This window comes from Cavia porcellus, unplaced genomic scaffold (genome assembly GCF_034190915.1).
Source record: "Cavia porcellus strain 051 isolate PalLab524CR breed Dunkin Hartley unplaced genomic scaffold, mCavPor4.1 scaffold_18, whole genome shotgun sequence".
Classification (NCBI taxonomy): domain Eukaryota; kingdom Metazoa; phylum Chordata; class Mammalia; order Rodentia; family Caviidae; genus Cavia; species Cavia porcellus.
In genome coordinates this window covers 13,577,154-13,599,826 of record NW_026947501.1, presented here as the reverse complement: position 1 = coordinate 13,599,826, position 22,673 = coordinate 13,577,154, and the positions used below count along the sequence as shown (strand labels likewise).

At 48.0% G+C, this 22,673-nt stretch overlaps 1 protein-coding gene across 1 annotated transcript; it reads right to left on the bottom strand.

The window, feature by feature from the left end:
• Positions 1-1,812: 1,812 nt before the first annotated feature.
• LOC100735910 (angiotensin-converting enzyme-like protein Ace3) lies at positions 1,813-14,775 on the bottom strand. Its single transcript, XM_013150041.3, has 15 exons — positions 14,645-14,775; positions 14,417-14,553; positions 13,905-14,063; positions 13,581-13,668; positions 13,301-13,444; positions 12,351-12,542; positions 12,167-12,264; positions 11,911-12,083; positions 11,348-11,571; positions 11,069-11,213; positions 9,175-9,273; positions 8,569-8,691; positions 4,667-4,851; positions 3,835-4,214; positions 1,813-2,242 (listed from the first exon to the last, which is right to left on the bottom strand). Exons 1-14 carry the CDS (start codon positions 14,742-14,744, stop codon positions 3,865-3,867), a joined length of 2,217 nt encoding a protein of 738 aa, XP_013005495.1. The 5' UTR covers positions 14,745-14,775; the 3' UTR covers positions 1,813-2,242; positions 3,835-3,864.
• Positions 14,776-22,673: the final 7,898 nt, after the last annotated feature.

Sequence of the window (22,673 nt, the reverse complement as noted above, 5' to 3'; positions counted from 1 at the left end):
CACCTCCACTGGGGAATAGCCGAAGAGCTCACAGAAGCTGTCATTGGGGTAAATGATGGCACAATTCTTCATCTGAGCATTGGCTATGAGAAACTTACAGCCTGGGGTGGGAGGCAAGAGGTAGGGAGACTGGAAGCCAGCCCTGGGCTCAGGCAGGGAAAGATTATAGGGACCGTGGCAGCAGGAAAGGGAGTTTAGATGTGGGAATTTAGTTGAGGGAGCAGGGCTGGAAGGGGGGGGAGGTAGGTTGGGGAAGGGCTCAAGGGGAAAGTCATTCCTCCTGAGAGTAAGGGGTGAGGGTGAAGGAGAAGGGGGGTGGATGGTGACCAGTAAAGCAGGAGAGGGGGCTCGGTCCTGGGGATTGTGGGAAGAGTAGGGCAGCAAATATTGGTGAAGGGAGAGAAAGGCTCAAGACCTGAGGATAGGGAAGAAGGGCCAGGAGAGCAGGGATGTAAGCAGTGGGGAGTTGGACCTGGGAGAGCAGCCGGGCCAGGAGAAAGGGAAGGAGTCAAGGAAACCTTTGGAGTTGGGGGTAACGTCTGGAGAGGAAAGGCAGAGTCATGATTACAAAGGAAGCCTGGATTTGAGCACCAAGAAAACTGTTCTGCGGAGAGGGGGAGGAGCTACATTCTGCCTATTCCAGGCTGGACGTGTTTAGGATGCTTCAAAGAGAAGGGTTTTGCATTCAGAATGGCACCCGCTCCCCTGTTTGCCCAAACGTAAGTTAGTAAAGGGATCTGACTGCTTCTGCCACCGACCTGGGACTCCGGATCGCCCCTCCTACATACCCACCCCAATACACACACACACTCTGGCCTTCGAACTTGCGAATGATGGTGTCCAGGTAAGTGTTTTGGGGCGCAATTTGGCCCCTACAGACTGGCATCTTTCCGTGGCCCCAACCCAGAGTTAAGGGCTCCTCAGGCTCCCTGCAGTCTCTGGCTGTCCTGGGGCTCCGTGGCATCCACTTCGGGGTGGGCGCCACCCCGGGGGAGGGCCTTAGGCTCCGGGGACCCACCCGCCAGCCAGCACTGGCCTCCCCAGTCCTCCCCAGTCCTCCCCGCCTCTCCCAGCCCCTCTCCTACCACTCCCTTTCCACAACAGCAACCCACCTTGCCTCCTCCCCTCTGCTGCTGCCCGGGAGCTGTCCGTGCTGTGGTGCTGAAATAAGCGCGCACCTGGGCTTGTGGAGTTCTCAGAGCCTAAGCAATTTCTCTCGGGCCCACCTGGTAGAAACTGGGTCATGAGTCCCAGGGTGTGGAGTATGGCACTGGGCCTGGCGAGGGAAAGAATCCTCTGAGGCCTCAGTCCCTCCTGGAGCCCCTTTAGGGTACTGAAGGGCAATTTTCTCTCCCGTTAAATACAGGAGAACATTGGGAGACAGTGAGCAGAAGTTGTTTGGGGCCACAGGCAGTATTTTGCTAAAGGCTCTGCCCAGAGTCTGACCTCTGGGCCTGTCCCTGATCATGACACACTTAGGTTTTTTGGTCAGCCAGTGACAAGTAGCCTCCAGTCAGGCTCCAGTATTCATCCTCTATGCGTGGTAGCAAACTCAGCCAAAGCCCAGTACTGGGAGTTGGGCTGTAATACACACGAGTGTACATAAAATATGCAATAAAGTGCCTTCTTTAGAGGCCTGAGAGCTCTTAGCATGCAGACATTGCTTGAAAGGGTAGATTTTAAACCACATATTAGTACGTGACCACTGCTGCATGAGTACTGACTGCAAATGAGGGTACTAGAAGAAATGCATGCATGGAGAGAGGTTTATTGAAAGAGATGCTCTAGGAGAGAAGGATAAGGGAGAGCACTGTTTACTGAGCATCTTGGTGGGCTTGGAATGCTGCAGAGGGTTTGGTGGTCAGTTTTGAGCTAGGAGGGCAGACATTCAAAATGGAGCATGTGCCTAAAGCAAAGGCTAAGGATGATGGCCCGGGGGTGGCGGGTGAGCTGGGTAGTAGGGGTAAAGGTCAACCGATAAAAACTATCTGCTGCCATTTGCAGTATCTAGATTTAATTGATAGGCAACCAAGTTGGGAAGATATATTTGAGCAAAATAAAGCTTAACTGATGGGGTGATGGGGGGAGGATGGCCAAAAAGGGTCACTGAGGCATTTGCTGGAGTCTGGTGAAGCCTGCAGGTCCTGGGTAGGTGTGCATTTGCCACGCAGAACCACAATGCCTGATGGAAACCTCATTGGCCACTGTAGCTGGGAGATGAGAGGGCTGCTGGTGTGGCGTCCTGGAGAAAGACAAAAGTGTCCTGGCCTCCCCTGTGTGTGGAGGGTCAGGCTGGCTGAGAAGAAAAAAATGGGGTGGTTTTCACAGGCTCAGTGTGTAGGATGCTGAGCTCTGAGGAGAGATTTGGGCAGTGGGACATCCATGCATTCTTTTACTCATTCAAACATTTTTGCTTACTATAAATGTTACACAGGGATATACTCCTGGTGTGGATATTAAACAGCTAATCATTGGCAAAAATAAGAATTTTACAGTACAGCAAGGTAAAAACAGCCACAGAGACATCAAATGAAAGTGCTCTGGAATTGGGGTTTGGAGTGGGAAATGCATGGGCTCAGTCACAACATAGGAACACGTCTAGAGATATATATAAGAAGAGATAAGAGCCATAGAGATCTTGTCTTGGACCTCTGTGCCCTGAATTTGTAACTTTAAGGCTCAGATCCTTAATCTGGGGAGAGCTGGTCCAATTTTTGGCCATCCTCCTATTAACTTAGCAATAGCCCTGGTGCACCTTCTCTGTGTTTTCTAGCTATAATACACTTCCCCTCAAGTTTCCCCTATTTCCTGACAAACAGTGGCTCTCAGGACTCCTGGAGCCTTAGTCCAGACAGTGAGTTGAAAAATATTGGATGTGCTCTATCTCTGTGGCCAACAAACTGGAAAGAAAGAGTTGGAAAGGGTGAGGGAAGGGATCTACCCCATCCTTTCCCAGGCCTATTCCTAGAGCACTAATGTCTCAGACATCCTCCTACAGCTCTCTTCTCACTATCTTCCCCCACCCCTATTGAGCCTGGAAAGGTGCTGTTTGTCCTCTGCTTGGTCCCCAGGACAACCAGCCAGGGGGGGCAGGTGTGTGTGTTGAACAAGGCCATCTCCGGAACAGAGTGGCTGGGGATGAGCTGTGTTTAAATATTAAAGAAGTCAATCATTAATCATTCCTGGCTTAATGCCCAGCTACCCACTGTCTCCATTCGAGAGGGCCTGTGCTGGGTTAGGGAGAACCACTGGGCAGTGTGTGAGACTACTTTGATCTCACGTGGCCAACAAAGAACTGATTAGGACCACAGCACACTATGCAGCCAAACACAGGGCCAGATCACTGAAGAGGTGCATGGCACACAGTGCTTATGAACTAGATATCACCAAGTTTAAAGGAATGTCCAGTGCTACTTGGGGCCATTTTGTAAGGGGGCTGAAGCAAGGTGCTTTTTCTTACTAGAACAGAGTTCTAGGGTTCTGCAGACCCAGCCAAGTCCCACATACCCTCCAAACCCCATATCTGCATTGGTAAGCCAAATCTAGGCTATTTGAAGAATCAGTTGTGGGGTTGAAGCCAATTCAAAGGACACAGCTACTAGCTAAATAAAACTGTGGATCCTGAACCTTGGGGAGGGTGGCTAGTGTGGCCTGGAACACAGAGCTATTTCCTGTGCACAGAGCCTCACATTTGGGTTTGCAGACACACAATCAAAGCACCACATGTATCCAGGTCTGCCGCAGTTGCACCCAGTCGGGCACTATGCCTTCAGATTTTTCCCTCTTTACCATCCACTCTCCTGGGTTCAGGCCCTCCCTGTCCCTCAGCCTCACCAGTGTCATTGGTGACTAGTCCTTGCTCTACTAGTCAGCTCTCATTTGTGAAGACATCTTGCGGTTGTGTGTGGAAATCCAAATGGTTAGGCTGATGGTGCTCAGCAGCAGGATCAAAAAGATGCCCAACAAGATCCACTGTCTTCGAGCAGCCTGTCGGGGCTCCATGCGCACACCCAAGAAGTAAGTATAAGGCAGGGTGCTGAATATCAGGACGTCTTGGTCGCCTGACCATCTTTCTAGGAAGTACAACCTGTAGGCCAGGCCCAGGAGTGCCAGGAACATGACAAAGTTCACACCCAGAAGTATCCACAGCAGGAATGTAACCTGGTCAGGCTTCATCTGCAGGCCCAGTAATGCCACCTTGTTTGTACCTCTTTCTGTGGAAGACAGGAACATCTCACAGAACAGGTGGGCCTAGCAAGTGGGCCCTAAGTTTCCTGTGGCTGTTGGGGGGATCTGACTGCTACTGGACTTGTCTGTCAACCTCAGGTCATGGGTGAAAAGGAGGATGTGAAAGAATAGAAGGAAGAGAAAGATATGGGCATAGGTAAGGTGACATACACCAGGGAACCTAGTCAGGAGGCAAGATGCTGACCCTGTGCTCAGACACCAGCCTGGCAATCTGGCTGGTGTGCAAGAAGCAACTGAGCCAGGGCTGGGCATGGCTATACTCAGGCCAAGTACAGAAAAGTTAGCCAGCAGCAGGGCTGTGCCCACTCAAGCTGGGCAATGAGAGTTATGGCTGAGTTGGCATAGAGAATGGCCCAGCACAGAGCAGGTTAGGGCTTAGGGTTACACTAAGGCTGGGCTCAGAATCAGATTAACTAACCTGAAAAGAAACAGGTGTAGTCAGGCCAGCCTAGGATTTCACCCTGTCGCACGTTCTCAACCACTAGCCAGTTCAGCAGTGGCTTGAAGTAGGTCATGATGGCACTGGTAGATATAGTGGACTGCCCAGTCAGTTCCTTTAGAACCTCTGGCCAGGGCTTGCTCGAGCCCAGCTTCAGGGCATTCCTGGAGGATGTGAGGATAACTGTAAGGCTGTGTGGGGGTGTGTCCACAAGTACTTCTATGACTACTTGGTGTCCCTCCAGGCTTTGCCAGCCAGACTCCTCCCACAGAGCTCAGCATAGTGGACACAATCACCAGCTTTGAAATATACTCATCTGAGTTTGAAGTTGAGCTCAGCCACTTAGTAGCTGTTTGAGCCTCAGCTTCAGTATTCACAAAATCAAGATAATACCAGTATCTGCCTTATAGGTTTGCTACAATGCTGAGAGGCAATAAATGTTAACTATTAACTGCCACTGATGTTTATTAAACAGTTGTGATCATTATTCTCCCGGAATCAGGTAGACACAAAGTGTGAGCCACAGTTTCCTGTGAAGTGTTCAGTGTCAGTGGGCAGAAGCAGCTCTTCAATCCTTTCTGGTCTTACAGAGTTTAGGAAGGTTTAAGATTCAAGAATGTGGGAGATATTCTGTGTATCACCTGAAGCACTACACAAATTCTGCTGTCTCAAGACACACCCAGCACTAGGTAGCAGGTCGTAGAACCTTGGCTTGGCCCACTGCACTTGCTCAGTAGGGGTACAGGCTATGCCAAAGCCAGGGCTCCAGGCTCTTCACCCTACACACGGCAGGGCAGTGACTGGTAGAGATGCTGGTCCTTCTCAACTTGTCATTCCCTGATCTGACCAATAAAAAGGTGAGGCTTGGAGGCCCACATGGAACCAACAGAGTCTGGAATAACAGACCCAGAATGAAAACCCAGCCCTGCTACTTCTGCATGTGTAACTTCTGGTATACAACTTAAAGCCTCTCATGGACTGCATTTTCTCTTCAGTAAATGGGTTCCATGAAAACTTCCCCACAGTGAGGATTAAATCACATAATGACTGAGGAGAACTTTGTAACTTGCAAAAACTTATACACATCACTTAATAACTGGGAGGGAATGAGGTTGGTAAACTAAAGATTAGTGGATTCTTGGCAGACCCTCCTGCAGAAAAATGTAGATATGGTCCCAAAACATTAAGGTAAAAGATGGTCAAGACTGAAAGAAAAGATTAAGGTAAAAACCTGCTACAATTGAAAAAAAAAGCAAAATACAAAACCCATGAGTAGAGGGTTTGGTGGATGCTGTATCTTAGGTAAAAAGAAAAAGATAGAAGAGGGAAGCTTCAGTTACTGAAAATCTAACTGTTCAGAAAGAAGACTATAGGTTGATGAGGCAAGATGTGTGAGCTGAGCCAAGCCTGCACCTGGTGCAGACAGCACAGGAGGCCAGAGACTGCAAAGCTGTCAGCCGGCATTGCCTGGGACGACCAAGTCTAAAGTGACAATCACAGGCTCCTGAACAAAGCCAGACCCACCCTCCACAGCTGTCAGGGTGAGGTAGAGAGAGTTTGGGAATGGGGTCCACTTTGATTCTCCATTCCTAGGGCCTGGGCAGGGTGTTTGGATGGAAGGGGATGAGTCAAAGGTAGCAAAATCAAATTTTAAGATGCATTAGGCATATCAGATTCAGTGAAATGCTCCCTATGGTTCCACATAATTTGGAAGGTGAAGTGAAGGGCCTCTTGAGTCTAGAGTTTCAAAGTAACCAGGAGTACACAGCAAGACTTCATTTCACAAAAGGCAAAAGAGCAGTGAAACCTTTCTTTTTCCTGCCTTGCTGTGAAACGGAGAGAAATCCTGAATAAACTCTTTGAAATGAACCTATTTATCTATTCATCTATTTATTTTTTGGTGGTGATCCTAAGGATTGCACCCAGGGCCTCATGCTTGTTAGGTTAAATCCTTGGTGGTGATCCTGAAGATTGCACATAGGCCTCATGCCTGTTAGGTTAAATCTTTGGTGATCCTGAGGGTTACACCCAGGCCTCGTGCTTGTTATGTTAGGTGCTCTACCACTAAGTTGCTTCCCCAACCCCTACTTTTAGTTAACCTCCAATTACAACATGCCTGAGCTCTGGATATCCCCATGTCCTAGCCTTGAGAGTTGAGTGACTCCTCTCATTCTTTCTCTTTTATGATACTCTCTTGCTCAGGGATTGGTGTATAATGCAGCAGGCCAACCTGGCCAGGTGCAGTAACAGCTGCTTTTCCTTCCTGCCCAATTCCCACCTTGTCTTTTCTCTCTCCCTCGTGCAGCCCACATTCCACTTTGCTGCCATTTCAATGTTCACAAACTTGTAATATCCTCATTTCTGAGGAGCCTCTCATCCTCCCACTGCCCAGAAAGTGATGTTTGAAGCTGTCAGTTTGGAAGGGTCAGTATCTTCCTGGATCAGGGGTCTCGATGGCGATATAGCAGGACTGGTGAGTGAGGGTGGGGTATGACTGGTCGTCTACTTTGGAGCCAGTCAGACCCTGACAGCCCTCTACACCCAGGGTGGGTGGAGGACGGAAGTGGTGAGAATGGCCAAGGTCTAATGCCCCAGCAAGGAGGTGGGAGAAGGAGGAATTAAAGTGAGCTGATGTAAAGAAAACAGACATCTGCTATTCTTGGTACAGAGATCCTTCCTTGTTTTCCAAACACAATCTTTTAACCCTCCACCAAGGCCTTCCACACCTCTCTCATTGTGTGGAGTCTAATTATTTCAGATCTGCTTCCCCCTGCTGGACTCAGGGTGATTGGTTGGCACTGGCACAAGTACATTTTTGCTGGGTGAATACATGAGGGGACAAGAATACAAGGAGTAGAGAGGTGCGTTTATATTGAAGATTCTCAGAAAAGCTCAAAGCTAGGAATCACCCAGAATGCCCCCTCATAGTAAGAAAAGGTACAGAACAAATAGACAAGGGAGATGTTGGTCATGCAAGATTCATCCCGTCCTGTGAGTAAAGCCCAGGGAGCCAGCATTGCAATTCCATCTGGCCTGCTGGCTACAGGCATACTGCATGGTAGACTCACAAGTACGCTCATTAAGTATGCAGAGGATACTAAATTAGGTGACATTCTGAATCCTCTGGGAACATGAGTAAGATTTAAAGCAACCTTGACCAATTAGTGAAACAGACACATTGAAAATGGTGGAAATCAGTGGGAAAAAGCCCACATCAGTGGACGGGCTGCACCTCTCAGTGGCTGAAGTAGACTTGAAGTTAATTTCACCAAGGCTATTACCCTTTAACTGATGGAGGCAACAGTGTGAAAGACAATGTTTTGGAATCAGTTCTGGGTTCAAAGCATGGTTTTGCTTCTTGCTGCATCAGGGAGTCGCCATCCTGTGGCCTCCCTGGCCTCTGGTTGCATTATTTGTAAAATACAAATAGTAATATTTATTTCGCAAAGCTAAGCGCTACTAGTATAAAACAGTAAGAACACTCATCAGAGAGCCTGGTGTGTCTTAAGAAGAGCTTTGTGCTCTCCATTCAGGTTCACCAGCCTCTCCTGGTCTACTTCAAGAGCACAATGAAACAAAAGGAAACACCACAGAGCAGGAGAGATGGTTTGATTGAGTGTCTGTATGTCTGTGTGTGTGGTTATTAGCAGAAGGGGTCCAATAGTGTCTGACCATAAAGTGGTCAGCAAGAAGCAATGTGCTCCAATTCATGTAGGAAAGAGTGCAGTCTGACATGAGGGTGATGGAGCAGCAGGATGGAAGCTCAGTGAAGTTCTGCCCCGGTAGCCCAAGGAGGCTGGGTGAGGAAAGGGGGCCTTGAGCAGGGCTGCTTCCAAGGGAGACAGAGCAGCTGGGGACAAATGAGGGAAGAGGCCACTCACCCGAGGATCCTCCCAGCTATCTTTGAGCTATAGATGTCACACTGGTGCAGTGGACCCACGTAGCCCGAGGCATTGCACAGAGCTTCATGCAACTGGAACTGGAGCACCGTGCTAACGAAATATCTGGAACACAAGGGAAGGTTGGGGGATAGGATCAGGGTTGAGAAACCCCAGGCCACTTCAGCCTAGGCAGCTCCGGTTTGCAAAGGCCACAAGGGTGCATGCCAGCAGTCACCACCTGGTGCAGGCTGCCTGGGCAAGGCCTGTCTTGAGTTGGCCTAGAATACAAGGACCTTCCTTGTGTAGCTTTGTGAACCAGTGGTGACCCCAACCCTTACCTTCCCCTTTCCTTTCTCCCCTGGGCAACAGGGAGGATTTGGATTAGAATATTCCCACCTTCTCTGCCCTTCACACAGGATCTAACGGAGAAACCCAAAGGCCTGCAGGGCACAGACCTAAGAAGGCTGTGCAATCTGGTGGGAAAAGGTAGACAGAGGAACAGGTAGCATTTGGACCGAGGGCCTTGCTAGATATTGGCAGCCTCATCCCATGCCTCCCAAAGCCCACCTCCAGAGCTGACTCTGCTGATAAGGCCCAGAGCTTTACCGCGTGTAGGGTACATTGGCAGCAACATGGAACTTGGCAGCTGGGTCAAAGTCGTCCTCTGTCCGAGGAACAGGTGCGCACAGGCCTTGGTACTTTAACCTGGCAGGAGAAAAGCAAGGTCCTGGTAGAGGTCCCTGAAGGATCTCAGAGCATACGGTTTTTCAAAGGACCTGGGTGGTCTACTGCAATTGGACCTGGCATGCAGACAATAGTCGACATATTTTCATTCATTAAACAACTGAAAACACTTTGGATTGGGAATCAGAATGAAACCATAAGAGCAGATAATATTGAGCACTTCCTCTGCGCTCTGAGCTGTGTGTATGGACTCCTGCACTCTCTCAACACAGGCCTAGGTTCTGGAGAGGTGTCACAGAGGAAAGGAGCAAGGCCAAGTCTCTGCTTGCATCCATCCTAATGAAAGGGAACAGATTATGGGGCAGGAATGAGGTAACTTCCTCTAGTACATAGTGCTAAGAAGACACCAGAGAAACACGCCTGTGGCATGGTACTACTATTATTGTGCCCTTTGCACCGATGAGGAAACCAAGATTTAGAAATCAAGAAAGTGGACTTAGGACCCAGCACTAGTCACTGGCAGACTGACTGCATGAGGCTGTGCTGGTCCTCTGCACTGTGCTGCTGTGGGAGACTGTGGGACTGACTGTCACTGAGCCTTCGTATACAATGACTGTAAAACGGGGAGTAAAATGATGTGACATTTGACAACGTCATTGGGAGACTTGGTGTTGTACTGTTGGTTCACTGGTACCGGGGAACCATCCCGGGGTGAGTAGACTGTTGGGAGGTTCTTCTGGAGGTTCCTTGCTCAAGGCCCAGGCAGCAAACCCTCCTTCAGCCCTGGAACTCACTGGCTGGTTGGAGGTGAGTGTGGCTGGTAGAGAAAGAACAGGGCTCCTTTTGGATGCCTCAGAGAGCTGGGGTAGTGAGGGGAAGTGCTCTTGGAGGAAACAAAGTCAGGGCATTGTGGACTCCACCAGAGAGACCTGCACTTGAAATCACGGGCCGGGGGTAGGAGAACAAGAGGAGGAGGAGGAGCACCCAGTTCTGCCCCTGCTGGGGTGTGACCTCGACCTGAACATGTAACCTCTGTGAGTGCTGGACACTGCTGCGGGGAAGTAATCATTTTGAATGAGGACAATACAGAGTGGTAGTAGAGGAGCTGCAGGTCTCACACAGTAGTCCATGTCATCCTGTCCAGCAGCCGTAACCCAGTCACTATGACACCTGGTGGATAGGGAGAAGCTCTGCTCATCCCTATTTAATATCCAACCAAAATGACCTGCCTGACTGCAGGCAAACGCCTTTGAAAGCTTTGGGATGCCAAGCCTCTGGCAGCCAGACCTGTGTGTCAGGGCAGGGAGCCTGCCTCCCTGCTATGGCCACTCTTTCCCAGAGGACAGAGCTGAGGCCCTGTTCATCTGTCTTCCCGGCCTCACTGTGGGAAGAAGGTAGGAAGGAGGTAAGGGGGCCTGCTTGGCGGTCAATGTTCTGTTCTTGAGGAATTCCAGGAGCAATCATGATGGGAGTTTCCTAGCCAGCCAAGGAACAGGGGAAGCCTGTCAGGATGCCTTTTTCACAAAGAAGACTGAGGCTGGAGAGATTGAGACCAGCTCAGTGCTGGTGCCAGATTCAGAATGAGGCTTCAGGATTCCCCACACTGGCTCTGTGCACTACAGCATGGGTGCTTTTGTCTGCTGGCAGCAAACATCCCACACTGCCTTGGGGTTTCTCTAAGCCCAAGAGTCACCAACATTGTACCCCACTCTGCTTTTAAAGGCGAGGCCAACACCACCCTCTGGCAGTGGTGGTCAAGCTCTACCTACACCATGTGTGGGGATGGAGCTGAAAGGCCAGGGCAGCACCTTCCCACCTGAGGTTCCACCACTCCTGGTTGTAGATGTTCTTGTCAATGGTGCCATCGAAGACCCTCCAGCGGAACAGGTCCATTAGATAGCTGAAGGGGATGAAAGCAATCTTCTCCAGGGCCATGCCCATCAGGTAATTGACTTCCTCCTCTGGGGATGAGGTCAGGGCAATTAGTGGGTAGCTCCAGAGCTCTCCCTCCCTGGATGGCCCCACCGACCCACTCCCCTCAAGCTGCAACCCCAGGTTCAGGCTGCCTTCCTATTGTCCCTTTGGTCCCCACAACCTGAGTCCTGTTGCTGGAGGTTGATCAGGCCTGTGCTGAACAAGTGTCTGTGGGAAGAGGCAGAGAGTGTGACCATTGCCCCCACAGCCTCTTCAAAAGCAGGGTTGGCACCTTCCCGGAAGATTACAGACAGGTTCTGGTATTGCATGAAGTATTGGATATGACCCATCTGGTGGAAGACGGACAGCATGTCTTCTAGGGTCACTTCAGTGCATTTCTTGACCCTAGAGTTAAAGGACAAAGATCAAGAGCATGAAAATGCGCTGGGCAGATGGGTAAACTTCTCAGTTCAGATCTCTTTAAGGAACTGGCATGAACAGGCTGGGGATCAGAGGGCTTTGGTTGCTGTCTTTCCCACTCCAGGCCCTATATCCAATCAGTGACCAAGATCATGGCTTCCACGTCCATCTGCCCTTCTGTACTTCTGGCTTACATCTCCCCTCCCTTGGCTGGGCCCTCCCGTCCTGACTCCTCCCTTAATGTGGGCTGTGACAGGCAGATGTGGGATGGGACGAGGATGTAGAATTGTAGTTCTAGCAGCTGGCCATGTTGATGATAGTTACCTGAAGTCATTGCCAGTGTAGAAGTCCCAGGCAGAGGTCTGACATTCCACCGACCGTCCATCGGTCGGCCTCTCCAGCATTGACTTTTTCCAGAAATCGGGTGGGACAGACAGCATCCCCAAGGAGGTGAAGAATTTGTCAGCCTCTTCAAACATTTTCTCAGATCTCCAGTGCTGTGGCGGGGAGGGAAAACATGTACACTGCCCTATTGTCCCAGGGACTGGAGGGTAGGGACATCCAGGGGCCAAGCACTGACCTGGCGTTTCATCATGTGTGTGATGTCTACGAGGGGCTTCTTAGGGAAAGGCAGAACCATGTCTAGGATGTTGTTCCAGGACTGAGCCCACATGTCCCCTGGAAGGAGAGTGGAAGGGTTAAGAGGAGGTGACAACAGTCTGCCTGCTGACTGAATACTCATCCCTACACCAGCAGACCCTTACCCAGCAGGTGGGCAGGGATAGGCCCCTGCAAACTGATGAGTTCAGGCCCATAGTGGCGGTACAGGGCACGGCGCACATATGCATGCAGATTTAGGTAGAGAGGCTGCAGCTCCTGGTAAATCTGCTCCAGGTCTTGCTCCAGGGTGTCTGACTCGTACTTAGCACGCCACAGTTGTCCCATGTCTTTGTACCCTAGGGCAGGAGAGGGGACTTGCCAGGCACTCACCATACTTAGTTCGATCTTGCAGCAGGAGGCCTAGGTGCCTCTTTGGGAAGCTGTTCAAGCTCCCTGGTCGTCTGGATCTTCATCTACAAAATGGGACTATTACCTGCCAAGGCCGATATCCATGTTGGGTCGGATCAGAGAGGGAAAAGCGTGAATCGAAGCCCCAGTGTGAGCTCCTTTCCATGCCTTCAAGGCTCTGCCTTCTCTAGCTCACAGTGAGTCCCTCCTCATCCTCACCATGCCTGCAGCCTCCTTTCCTCTGTCACCCAGCTTGGGCCCTCCCTCAACCACAGCCCAGTGGCCATATGGACTTCTTTCAGATTCTCCAAACTCTGCCACCTTCCCAGTGCGGGCCATTTTCTTCCTGCCTGGCTGGCTCTTGGCCGTGTTTTGTGCATGAGTAAGTGCTGGAGGCTTTCCTCATTTCCTCCCTCAGCACCATCTCTGCACCATCATCATAAGTGGTGTTAAAGACGAGTGTGTCTTGACCACGGTATTTCCTTATAGGACTCAAGCCCACAGGACAAGCATGCTTCTATTTTTCACCTAGTTAGACTCAGAACCTCTGTAGCATCCAGCACACAGTAGCTACTCCATTGACATTTGTGGGGCTCAGCTACAGGCCTGCACCTGAGGGTCTGGGATCCTGTGCCTCCCTCTGAAGACTCAACTTTGCCCCTTGTTGAGTACTTTCCTGTGACCCACTTGCATCCAGACTGCTCACCATTGAGTTGTGCAGCCTTGTTGCTGAGCTCCACACAACGCCAGAAAATGGGACGGAGTTGGCGACCCACAGAGTCCCGCCAGCCCTCCCAGGCCCACAGCAGCTCCCTGTGGTCCCTGGAGGTAGCCATGACTTCTTCGAGGTCTGTGTCCAGAAAAGAAGACACATGGGACTCCCATGTCGCTCCCACCTCTGCCATTATCCACCCCAGGTGCCTTTCTCCAAGGGAGCACAGTTAGGCTTGGGGGAGCCCCAGAAGGGGCAGGGCTTGGGCACCTACCAGGCTCCAGGATCATGCAGGGCCCTTCATCCAGGCACACTTCGGCCAGGCTGTACGCTGTTTCCATGTAGGCCACAAGCTTGTTGTACTGGGGGGACAAGTGTCACCCAGGACAGGCCTGTGCCTTGAGCTGCCAGTAGCACTGACTCCACAAACCAGAAGGGATGGGTCTGTTTCAAACACCCACCCTCCTCCCATACAGGAAGTTTGCTTCTGCTCTGACTGTTCACCTTCTGCCCCAGACACTGGTTCCCCACCAGGTATGATCCACCCATCCCTGGGCTAGGGCAAGTGTGCCTGGAGTCCTGGGGCTCTGTCCATCACCTCCCAAAGCTCCTCATATGGTAAGGCCGCCTTGCCAATTTCCTTCAGTTTACTCAGCATGCGCTTCACCGTTGGGTCCTGGATCTGGGTGATGTTAAACAGGTGGGCCCGGGTGCTAAAGTATTTCATGAACTGGGACCTCTCTAGTTCCTTCTGAAGCTGGAAAGAAGGTCACCACATTTGTTGTGGCAGGTTGAGAAAGGCAGTTGGTGTCCCCATTGAACTCCCAGGGCCATGACTCCCCTTCCCACTCCCAAATCCCATTTTAAGGGGCCAAAATCATTGAAGGTTTACTAAGAGGATTACTAAGAAGAACCATCAGACTCTTATGTAAAACAAGTTTGGGGCCACTAAGAGACCTGGAGCTTGCAGCTCACTTTAACATGTGCTTCGCAGCTTCCCTCTTTCCTCTGACTCTAGACAGGGGTCAGCACGTGTGAGTCCTAATCCCCAATAACCCCCGAGAAGAGGAAAGGACAGAAAGAGTAGGCGGCAGGAAGGTGGAACCATACCATTTCCTCTCGATTTGGCTTGGTGATGTTGGTGACATAGTTCCAAGTGGCTTCCACAAACTCCTTCAACACAGTGTTGGCTGTTTGTTCATAATAATTCAGGAACCGCTTTGCCTCAGTTTCATTGTAGGGCACAGCTGCAGGAAGGGGGTTATGTGATTCTGGGGGCCCCTGTCCCCACCCAGAGCCCTTGTCTGTTCCCATGGTCCTTTAGGTCTGTAGTCACACCTAAATTTGCATCACCCACAATCCTAAATCGTGCCAAGAACTGCCCATAGTACAGAATCACAAGTAGGGAAAATCCAGGATGAGTCCATCTTGTTCCCATGATGAAGAGAACTGCAGAGCTGGGAGGAGCTTTGTGCCATTCACAAGCAAATTCCGTATTATGACATCAGTGGCTTAAGGGTCTGACCTGGAATGTTCAATCTGGAAAGTCTCCACCCATGCTCTGTTAACTGTCCCGTTTTATAGCTGAGGAGGTCTCTGAGATTCAGAACAGTCAGGCTACAAAGCCAAGCGGAGAACTTAGGACTCTGGACTTTTAAAACAGAACTCCTCTTTCCACTTGGGTTTTTCTGCAAGTAGAAAGAGTGGGGTGGGGTTGGAACCCCTGTTTTGTTTTTTTTTAATGTGCTTTTGAGACAGAGTCTCGCTGTGCAGTTCAGGCTGGGCTTGAGCTCATTTTGTAGGCCAGGCTGGTCTCTAACTTGCAATGATCCTCCTTCCTCAGCCTCCCAAGTGCTGGGATTATAGGCGAGTGCCACTATGCTCAGTTTGGAGCCGCTCTTGGACCTTAGCCAGAGGTTGATGAGACTCCTCACCTTGCAATGCTAGGGTTGCCTCTAAATAGATGGGTAGAATGATGGGTGGGTGCATGGAGCATGGATAAATACATGAAAGTGACATTTCCGGGTGTTCAGGCTCTGGAAATCCCATTGTTTCCCCAGGTTCATCTGAATTGCCCTCTTACATTCACATGTTTTGATCTTTCTTTGTGTGTTTCATGGGACATATGGTCATGCCTGGAGCTATTCAGGGCGTTTCTTCTCCCCTTTAGAGCTGCTTCTGCAGGAAAAGCTGGGCATTACACATGTGCAGTCAAGGGAGCAGCAGGGTGGAAGGAGATGCGGATATACGGGGCTGGTGCTTGTCCATGTGTGTCTCAGCACCAGCCACAGCCTTCAGCCCTCCGCCGCATCTTGGTTACTGTCCAGTACTCTGACACACACGGTCTGAGGAGCGCAGCTCCATCTTCCCTCCAGAGGTCCTTCCCATTTTCCTCCACTCACAGCCGCCCCCTGTCCTGTGTCATTCTCAGCCCAGGGCCACTCGCCCTTTCACATAAGCTGTGACCATGACCAGAGAAACTGAACAAATAATCCCCCAAATAGGAACTCTGTGGTCACAATGTATTTGAAATATAAGAAAAGCAAGACAAAAATCTGACATTTCTGGTTAAACTGCTCAACAGAGCTCACAGGGAAGTCTTTACAGCTTCAAGCCTGAAAACATGCATGATAAAAACATAATGAAAATACAAAATGCAGAGCTGAACTGGAAAGGAGGAAAGGCGACTGTCGATTGCTAGAGATGTGAGGAGGGCACCTGTGGCACCTAACTCAAAATGCAATGAAATCCAAAAAAGAAAAATCGAATAAAATGTTTAGAAGATAACAAAGGGCAAAGTTGAATGTCATTGGTGTCCGCAGTGATTTCCTGGACATGACATGAAAAGCACAGGCAGTAAAAACAGCAAAAAGATGAATCGAACTTCATCAAATTTAAAATTTTTATGCATCAAAGAACATCATCAAAAGTAAAAAGGAGGAAACCTGAAATGGTGGAGTAGAGGCTGCCAACAAAGTGTGGACTTCCGGGGTCTAGAGTCAAAACAACAGCAGAGAAGAGAAGGAAGGAGGTGAATGGGAAGGAGCTGCTAGGAAGACTGGAAACCGCAAAGCCAGAGAGAGGGACCAGTGCAGGGGTGCAGGAATGGGGAGGGCTCCACGCTCCCCTGAGCTCCTGGGAGGGGCATCTGCCCAGGAGAGATGGGGTGACTCTAGGGAGAGACACTGAGAGATGCCCTCAGCTACTATAAACTGCAAAAACACAGTATTTTATTCTGAAAGCGGCTCTTTCGTAAAGCAGGATGGAGTTGGGGAGGAAGTGCAGTTCAGTGCGTGCCACATTTGAGAGGATTTAATCCAGAGCCGTTTGAGGAAGGGATTAATTATTTGGGACTGAGCCCAGAGCAACTGCAGAGCAGAAGTGGTGTCACCCTTCCGCAGTGACTGGGTGGGAGATGGCCCCAGGAGATAGTAGTGAAGTTGTGCGGGCTGGCCAGAGCCCCCTGGGAGTTTAAGCTCAGACCAGGAGGGATGTGGGTGTCCCAAACTCCGTGCTGAGAAACCAGACCAGGCAAGTGTGGCTTAGAGAAGGGCTGGGTGTGCAGGGGCTGGCACTAAGTCTAGCAGACTGCCTGATTCCCCAACCAACCTACATCTTCCTCAGAGGTCAGCAGCTCTGTTTTGTAACATGAGCAAGGATGAGGCTCCCTGTGGGTGGTTGCCATGGCCTTGGGTATATAAAGGGCCTCTGGAGCAGGAGTGGGGGCACCTCACAAATCCACAGGCTAAAAGCTAGTGGGAGAAAACTGACTTGGGGTACACAGAGGGACAAGGAAAGTGGGAGTTGCTAGATTGAGCGCAGCCTCAAGGCAGACACCACTGACTGCCCATGTCCAGCAGAAAAGGCAGGGCAGCGTCCAGCATTCATATAGAAATGTAAGTGCGGAAGCAAAACAGGTCTCAACAATGCCTCACTGTCCCTCCCCATGTTTGCTGGGTGCCAAAGCTGCAGACCCTGGAAAGAAAAGACTCATTCAAAAGCACAGGGGACTTTTTTTGGACTTTTTCTTTTCTTCTCTCTTTCCTTCTCTCTCTCTCTCTCTCTCTCTCTCTCTCTCTCTCTCTCTCTCTCTGTCTCTCACTGTCTCTCTCTTGATTTTCTTTTTGAGACAGGGTCTTACTACGTAGCTCAGACAAAAAATCAAAGCATGACAAACAGTATTCCATGCAGTGGGAACTAGAGAACATGTAAGAGTAGACTTCAAGTGAGAACTGATCAGAAGAGTTAAGGAGAGTCACTACACACACATCAGTTAAGGGAACACACACATCAGGAAGAGATAACAATTGCAAACCTCTAGGCACCAAACACCAGTACAACCAAGTTTGTTGAACAAATGGAAATAAAAGATCAGATAAATGTCAACAAGATTATAGTGGGGAGACCTCAATATCCTATTGTTACAAATAGATCAACTCGCCAAAATATCACCAAAGAAATATCAGAGTTGAACCAAACTTTCAATGAAAAAGATTTAATAGCTATCTATAGAGCATCCCATTCAACAACAGAATATGTTTTTTTCTCAGAAGTATATGGAACTTTCTTCAACATAGACCACATACTAGCCTATAAAATAAGTAAGTGCAAAACAATCAGAATTACCCTACATACTATCAGATCACTGTGCACTGAAACTACAAAAGAATGGCAAAGGAAAGCACAGAAAGAATGCAAGCATATACTCATGAATGATCAATGAGTCACAGAAGAAACTGAGCGAGAAATTAGTTCCTCCTGGGGATTTAGCTCAGCAGCTTAAGCCCCTGCCTGGCAAGCATGAAGTCATGAGTTTGATCCTTGGTACAAAAAAAAAAAAAAAAGAAAGAAAAAAGAAAAAAGAAAAGAAAAGAAAAGAAAAAGAAATTAGTTCCTATTAGTTCCTAGACTCAAACAATAATGTCAGTACAACTACCAGAATCTGTGAGACACAATGAAAACAGTCCTAAGAGAGAAGTTTATGGCCATAATGCCTACATCAGAAAAACAGAAAGCCCAAACAAATAACCAAATGATGTGCTTCAGGTTCCTGGAAAAATAAGGACAACCCAAATCCAAAGCTAGTGCTAGGAGGGAAATTATAAAGATCAGAGCAGAAATTAATGGAATTGAGACAAACAAACATAAAGAATTAATGAATTCAAGAGTTTGTTCTTCAAATAATAAAATAGACAGATTCTTAGCCAATATTACCAAAAAGAAAAATAAAAAAGCCAAATCAATACAAGTAGAAATGAAAAAGGTGCCAGGCATGGTAGTTCATGACTGTAATCCCCGCACTTGGGAGGCTGAAGCAAGGGCATCCTTGTGAGTTTGGGACCAGTATGGGCTACAAAGTGAGCTCAAGTCCAACCCGAACTGCATAGCAAGACCCTGTATCAAAAAGACGCACATACACACCACACACAAAGAATAACATCACAATGCTTTACTGCCAAATTCAGATTATTAGTAACTACTGCTTTAAAGACCTGTACTCATTAAATTGAGGAATCCACAAGAAATGAATATATTCCTAGATACATACGAACCAAGATAAAACTAAACCAAGAAAATGTAAAAACCATGAATAATCCAATGACAGGCAATGAAATTGAAGCAGTAATAAAACCCTACCAACTAACAAAAGCCCAGGCCCTGATAGATTCACTGCTGAATTCTAAAACAACTTCAGAGAAGAGCTCATACCAGTACTTCTCAAAGTCTTTAATGAATGAAAATGGAAAGAATACCCTCAAAGTCATTCTTGGGAGCTAGTATTACTCTGACTCCAAGATCAGACAAAAACCCAACTGAGAAAGAGAGCTACAGGTCAATCTCCTTCATCAACCTAGATAAAAATCCTCAACAAGACACTGGTAAACAGAATGCAACAAATCATCAAAAAGATCATGCCTCATAACCAAGCAAGCTTCATCCCGAGGATACAAGAATGGGTCAAAATACACAAATCAATAAATGTAATACATCAATAAATAGAAGCAAGGTCAAAAATCACATGTTCATTTTAATGGATACAGCCAAAAACCTTTGACAAAATCCAACATTCATTCATGATTTTAAAAAGTATAGAGAGGCCTTATCTCAATCTGACAAAAGTCACTTACAGCCGACCTTTATGCCAACATCATATTAAATGGGGAAAACCAGAAAAAGACAACAATTTCCACTTTCACTACTCCTGTTCAAAACATGTTCAGTATCTAAAACATATGCAAGAGCAATCAGACCACAGAAAGTCACTCATAGGAAAATGGATGCATCTTGAGATCACAGTGTGAAGTGAAACATACCAGATATACAAACTTAAACACCACATAGTTTCTCTCATATGAGTAACCCAAACTCTAAATAAAAAACAAAAGAAAAGATGGTCTGAGGGCCTTGGCTCATTGTCAAGTACCTAAAAACCACCAATATAAACAAAAACAAAAAATCATCTCTAAAAATGTTTCTTTTTCTCTACAGCCCTGCCAGTATTTGTTATTTGATTTCTTAATGATAGCTATTCTTTCTAGAGTAAGAAGAAGCTATTTGTGTATACACATGTTGATTTTTGTGTTGATTTTATATCCTGCTATCCCACCAAATTTGGTTAATTCTAGGAGTCTTTTGGTGAGTTTTTTGGATCTTCTCTGTGCAGGATCACGTCATCCATGAATAACGACAATGTGACTTCTCTTCTGTGCATGTCCCTTTTCTTTCTTTGTCTTGGGAAAGTAGGAAAGTAGAACTTTTGCAAAAATGCAGGAGGTCAAGAAGTGGAAGGAAAATCGAGGGAAGGGAAAGGGGATAAAAAAAAATAACCAAGCTACGTGGTTTACATGTACCAACTCCCCACGGTGAATGTAATCATGTATTGCAAATACCTAGTAATAAAAACAAAAATTTAAAAACTTTTTAAAAAGAGCAAAGACAGGCCGGGGATGTAGTTCAGAGGCACAGCACCGTCTTGGAAAGTGCAAGGCCTTGATTTCCATTCATTGTACCAACAACAAACAACAAAAAAACAAAGCAAAACAGTAAAGACAATCCATCCACATAATTGGAGAAAATATTTACAAATTGCATATCGAATATGAAATTAATATCCATGATACATAAAGAACTCTTCTGGTTGAGGCCTGTCATGTGTATGCAGTATACAGAATTAGATGTGAAATCCAGGAAGGGGTGGGATGCATGTGGTATACAGTGTACACTGGCCTGGATCCTGTTGTGTGGAGGTAGAAATGACACTCACTTCCTGGACATGTTTCCCGGTGGCATCAGGAGGGGACAGAAGTTCATCGATTCAGCCATCCTTATGTCCCCTAAGCATCTCCATTTCTTCTATGTATAGATGCTATGGTCTCAAGTCAGGACTCACACAGGCTAAGCAAGCACCATAGATGGACCTACACCCCCAAATCTGTTTCCATAGCTTCTATATTCACACCTTGTGACCCACAAGGCCCATGCTCCTGCTCAAGAGCTGACACCCTTACTAATCTTCTGACAGCCATATCCTTATTAGCCCATTCCCATTACTATTGGCCTCACGTAGTGACTTATTGTTGTTGTTGTTGTTGTTATTACTTTTCAGTAGCAATGATGAAAGTGAGCCCAGAGACTCATGCATGATGCACAAGGGCTCTAGCTTGAGGTCATCCCCAAGCCCTGACTCAGTCTTAACTAACAGAACACAGGCATCCTGTGATGCGACCACTAAGGTGCACACATAAAATAACTGTGACCAACCTCCTGCTCTTTCCCTCTTCTGTTCTCTCCTCCATTCTAGTATTTTGATGCTTTTTTCTCCCTTCTGGATCACTGGCTCTGGAGAAGCCACTGCCATCTCTGCAGCTTCCCTGAGGATAGCTTGATGACCCTTGAGCAAGAAAAAGGAAAACAGAGGAGACATCAGGCTTTTGTCCTGAGTCCTGCCTGTAAGCAAGGGACAGAGCCTGAGACCAGATTCTGCCACATTGGTGTCTCCACTGAGTCTGTAGATCGGTTCACTGAGCAGTTATGGTAGCAGCATTTATGGCAGCAAAGCCTCCTGGATTCCTGATACACAGCAACTCTGAGAGAACAGAGTTCTATCTTTTGTATCAGGTAAGCTAGGATTGATCTGCCTTCTATCTCACATGTGTGTTGTCATTTTTTCAAATATATATAGTGACTGGCCCCTCTGACTTCTTTAACCAAGCATAATCATCCTGAGATTACCGTACAGTGTTTTCCTCTGCTCTTTTAGTACAATCTCATTGCATGGCTTACTGTGGTTTGTTTATTCATTCAGCTGTTATTCGGTATTTACATTCCAATTTTCAGTTATTGGGAACAAAGTCGATGTGAATATGTTGTAAAATTCTCTTTTTGAAATAGAGAGGACTTCATGCACAGGATCCTAAGATAGTCAGATGTGTTACTCTGAAATTAACTACCAAAATGGTGTCTGAAGTGAACGTACCACTAGCAAGGCAGAAAGAGTCTCCTTCCTCACCAATACCAATGTGTTTTGACCTAAAGGAGAAAGTCTACACTTGAGTGCTTTTCAAAAGATAATAACTGGTATCTCCTTGTGGGGTGAATACTCACCTGATAACTGACAATGATGAGATATATGCAGAGACTGGGAAGGGGTCCATCTGACACACAAGGAGATACTGAAGGCCTTAGAAATGATAGAAACACAAACCCATGGAGGACTTGGAATCAGGGCTGGTTCCTGCAGAAGTCACCTTGCATGACCCAGGGAGCACCACCTCCTCCTGTGGTTAAGGATCCGTAACCACTACAGTCCCCATGAAAGTTCTCATGGGGGGCCTGCTACTTGACAGAAGGTGGTGATGAAGGAGGTCTAAGTCCAAGGAGGGGGATTTGAGGGACCACCCATCTCTACGTGTAACACATGTGTGCAGCCTACACTGCCATGGAGTGTGGGAGCTGGCGAAACAATTGAAGCAAAAGGTGAGGGAAACTGTCCCAGTCTGAATGTCACAGCTGTGGGACAATGGGGCTGATAACACAAACTTGAACCCTCAGGAGATGTCCCAATGGTTATCCAAGCCAGCACATCCTCTAAGTGACAAGTTCTACAGAATGTGCAAAGAACAGCCTGTGAGCAGACAATCTTTGATAAACTGATTGACAGCAGCAGACTTGGAACAGAGACGCCAGGCCATCAAGGTGCTGATTCGGAGAACATGCCCACACCACAGGCACTGGGGCCCATTATGCACAGTGGCTGGGGGTGGATGACAGAGAACCAAGGAGCGTAACTGGAGGCAACCCCACTTTGTATTCAACAGGTAAAGACAGAATTGGGGCACCCCACGATGAGTGGGTACCACTTTACTTG

Bases quoted from the DNA above. Each gene is read 5' to 3' on its own strand.
- LOC100735910 (XM_013150041.3), bottom strand. From the start codon at position 14,744: ATGGGAACAAGATGGACTCATCCTGGATTTTCCCTACTTGTGATTCTG. The intron at 12,543-13,300 runs GTGAGCAGTCTG...CTCCTGCCCTAG, and splicing joins CAAGGCTGCACAACTCAATG to GGTACAAAGACATGGGACAA. The intron at 8,692-9,174 runs GTAAAGCTCTGG...CTTGTGTTCCAG, and splicing joins GCCAATGTACCCTACACGCG to ATATTTCGTTAGCACGGTGC.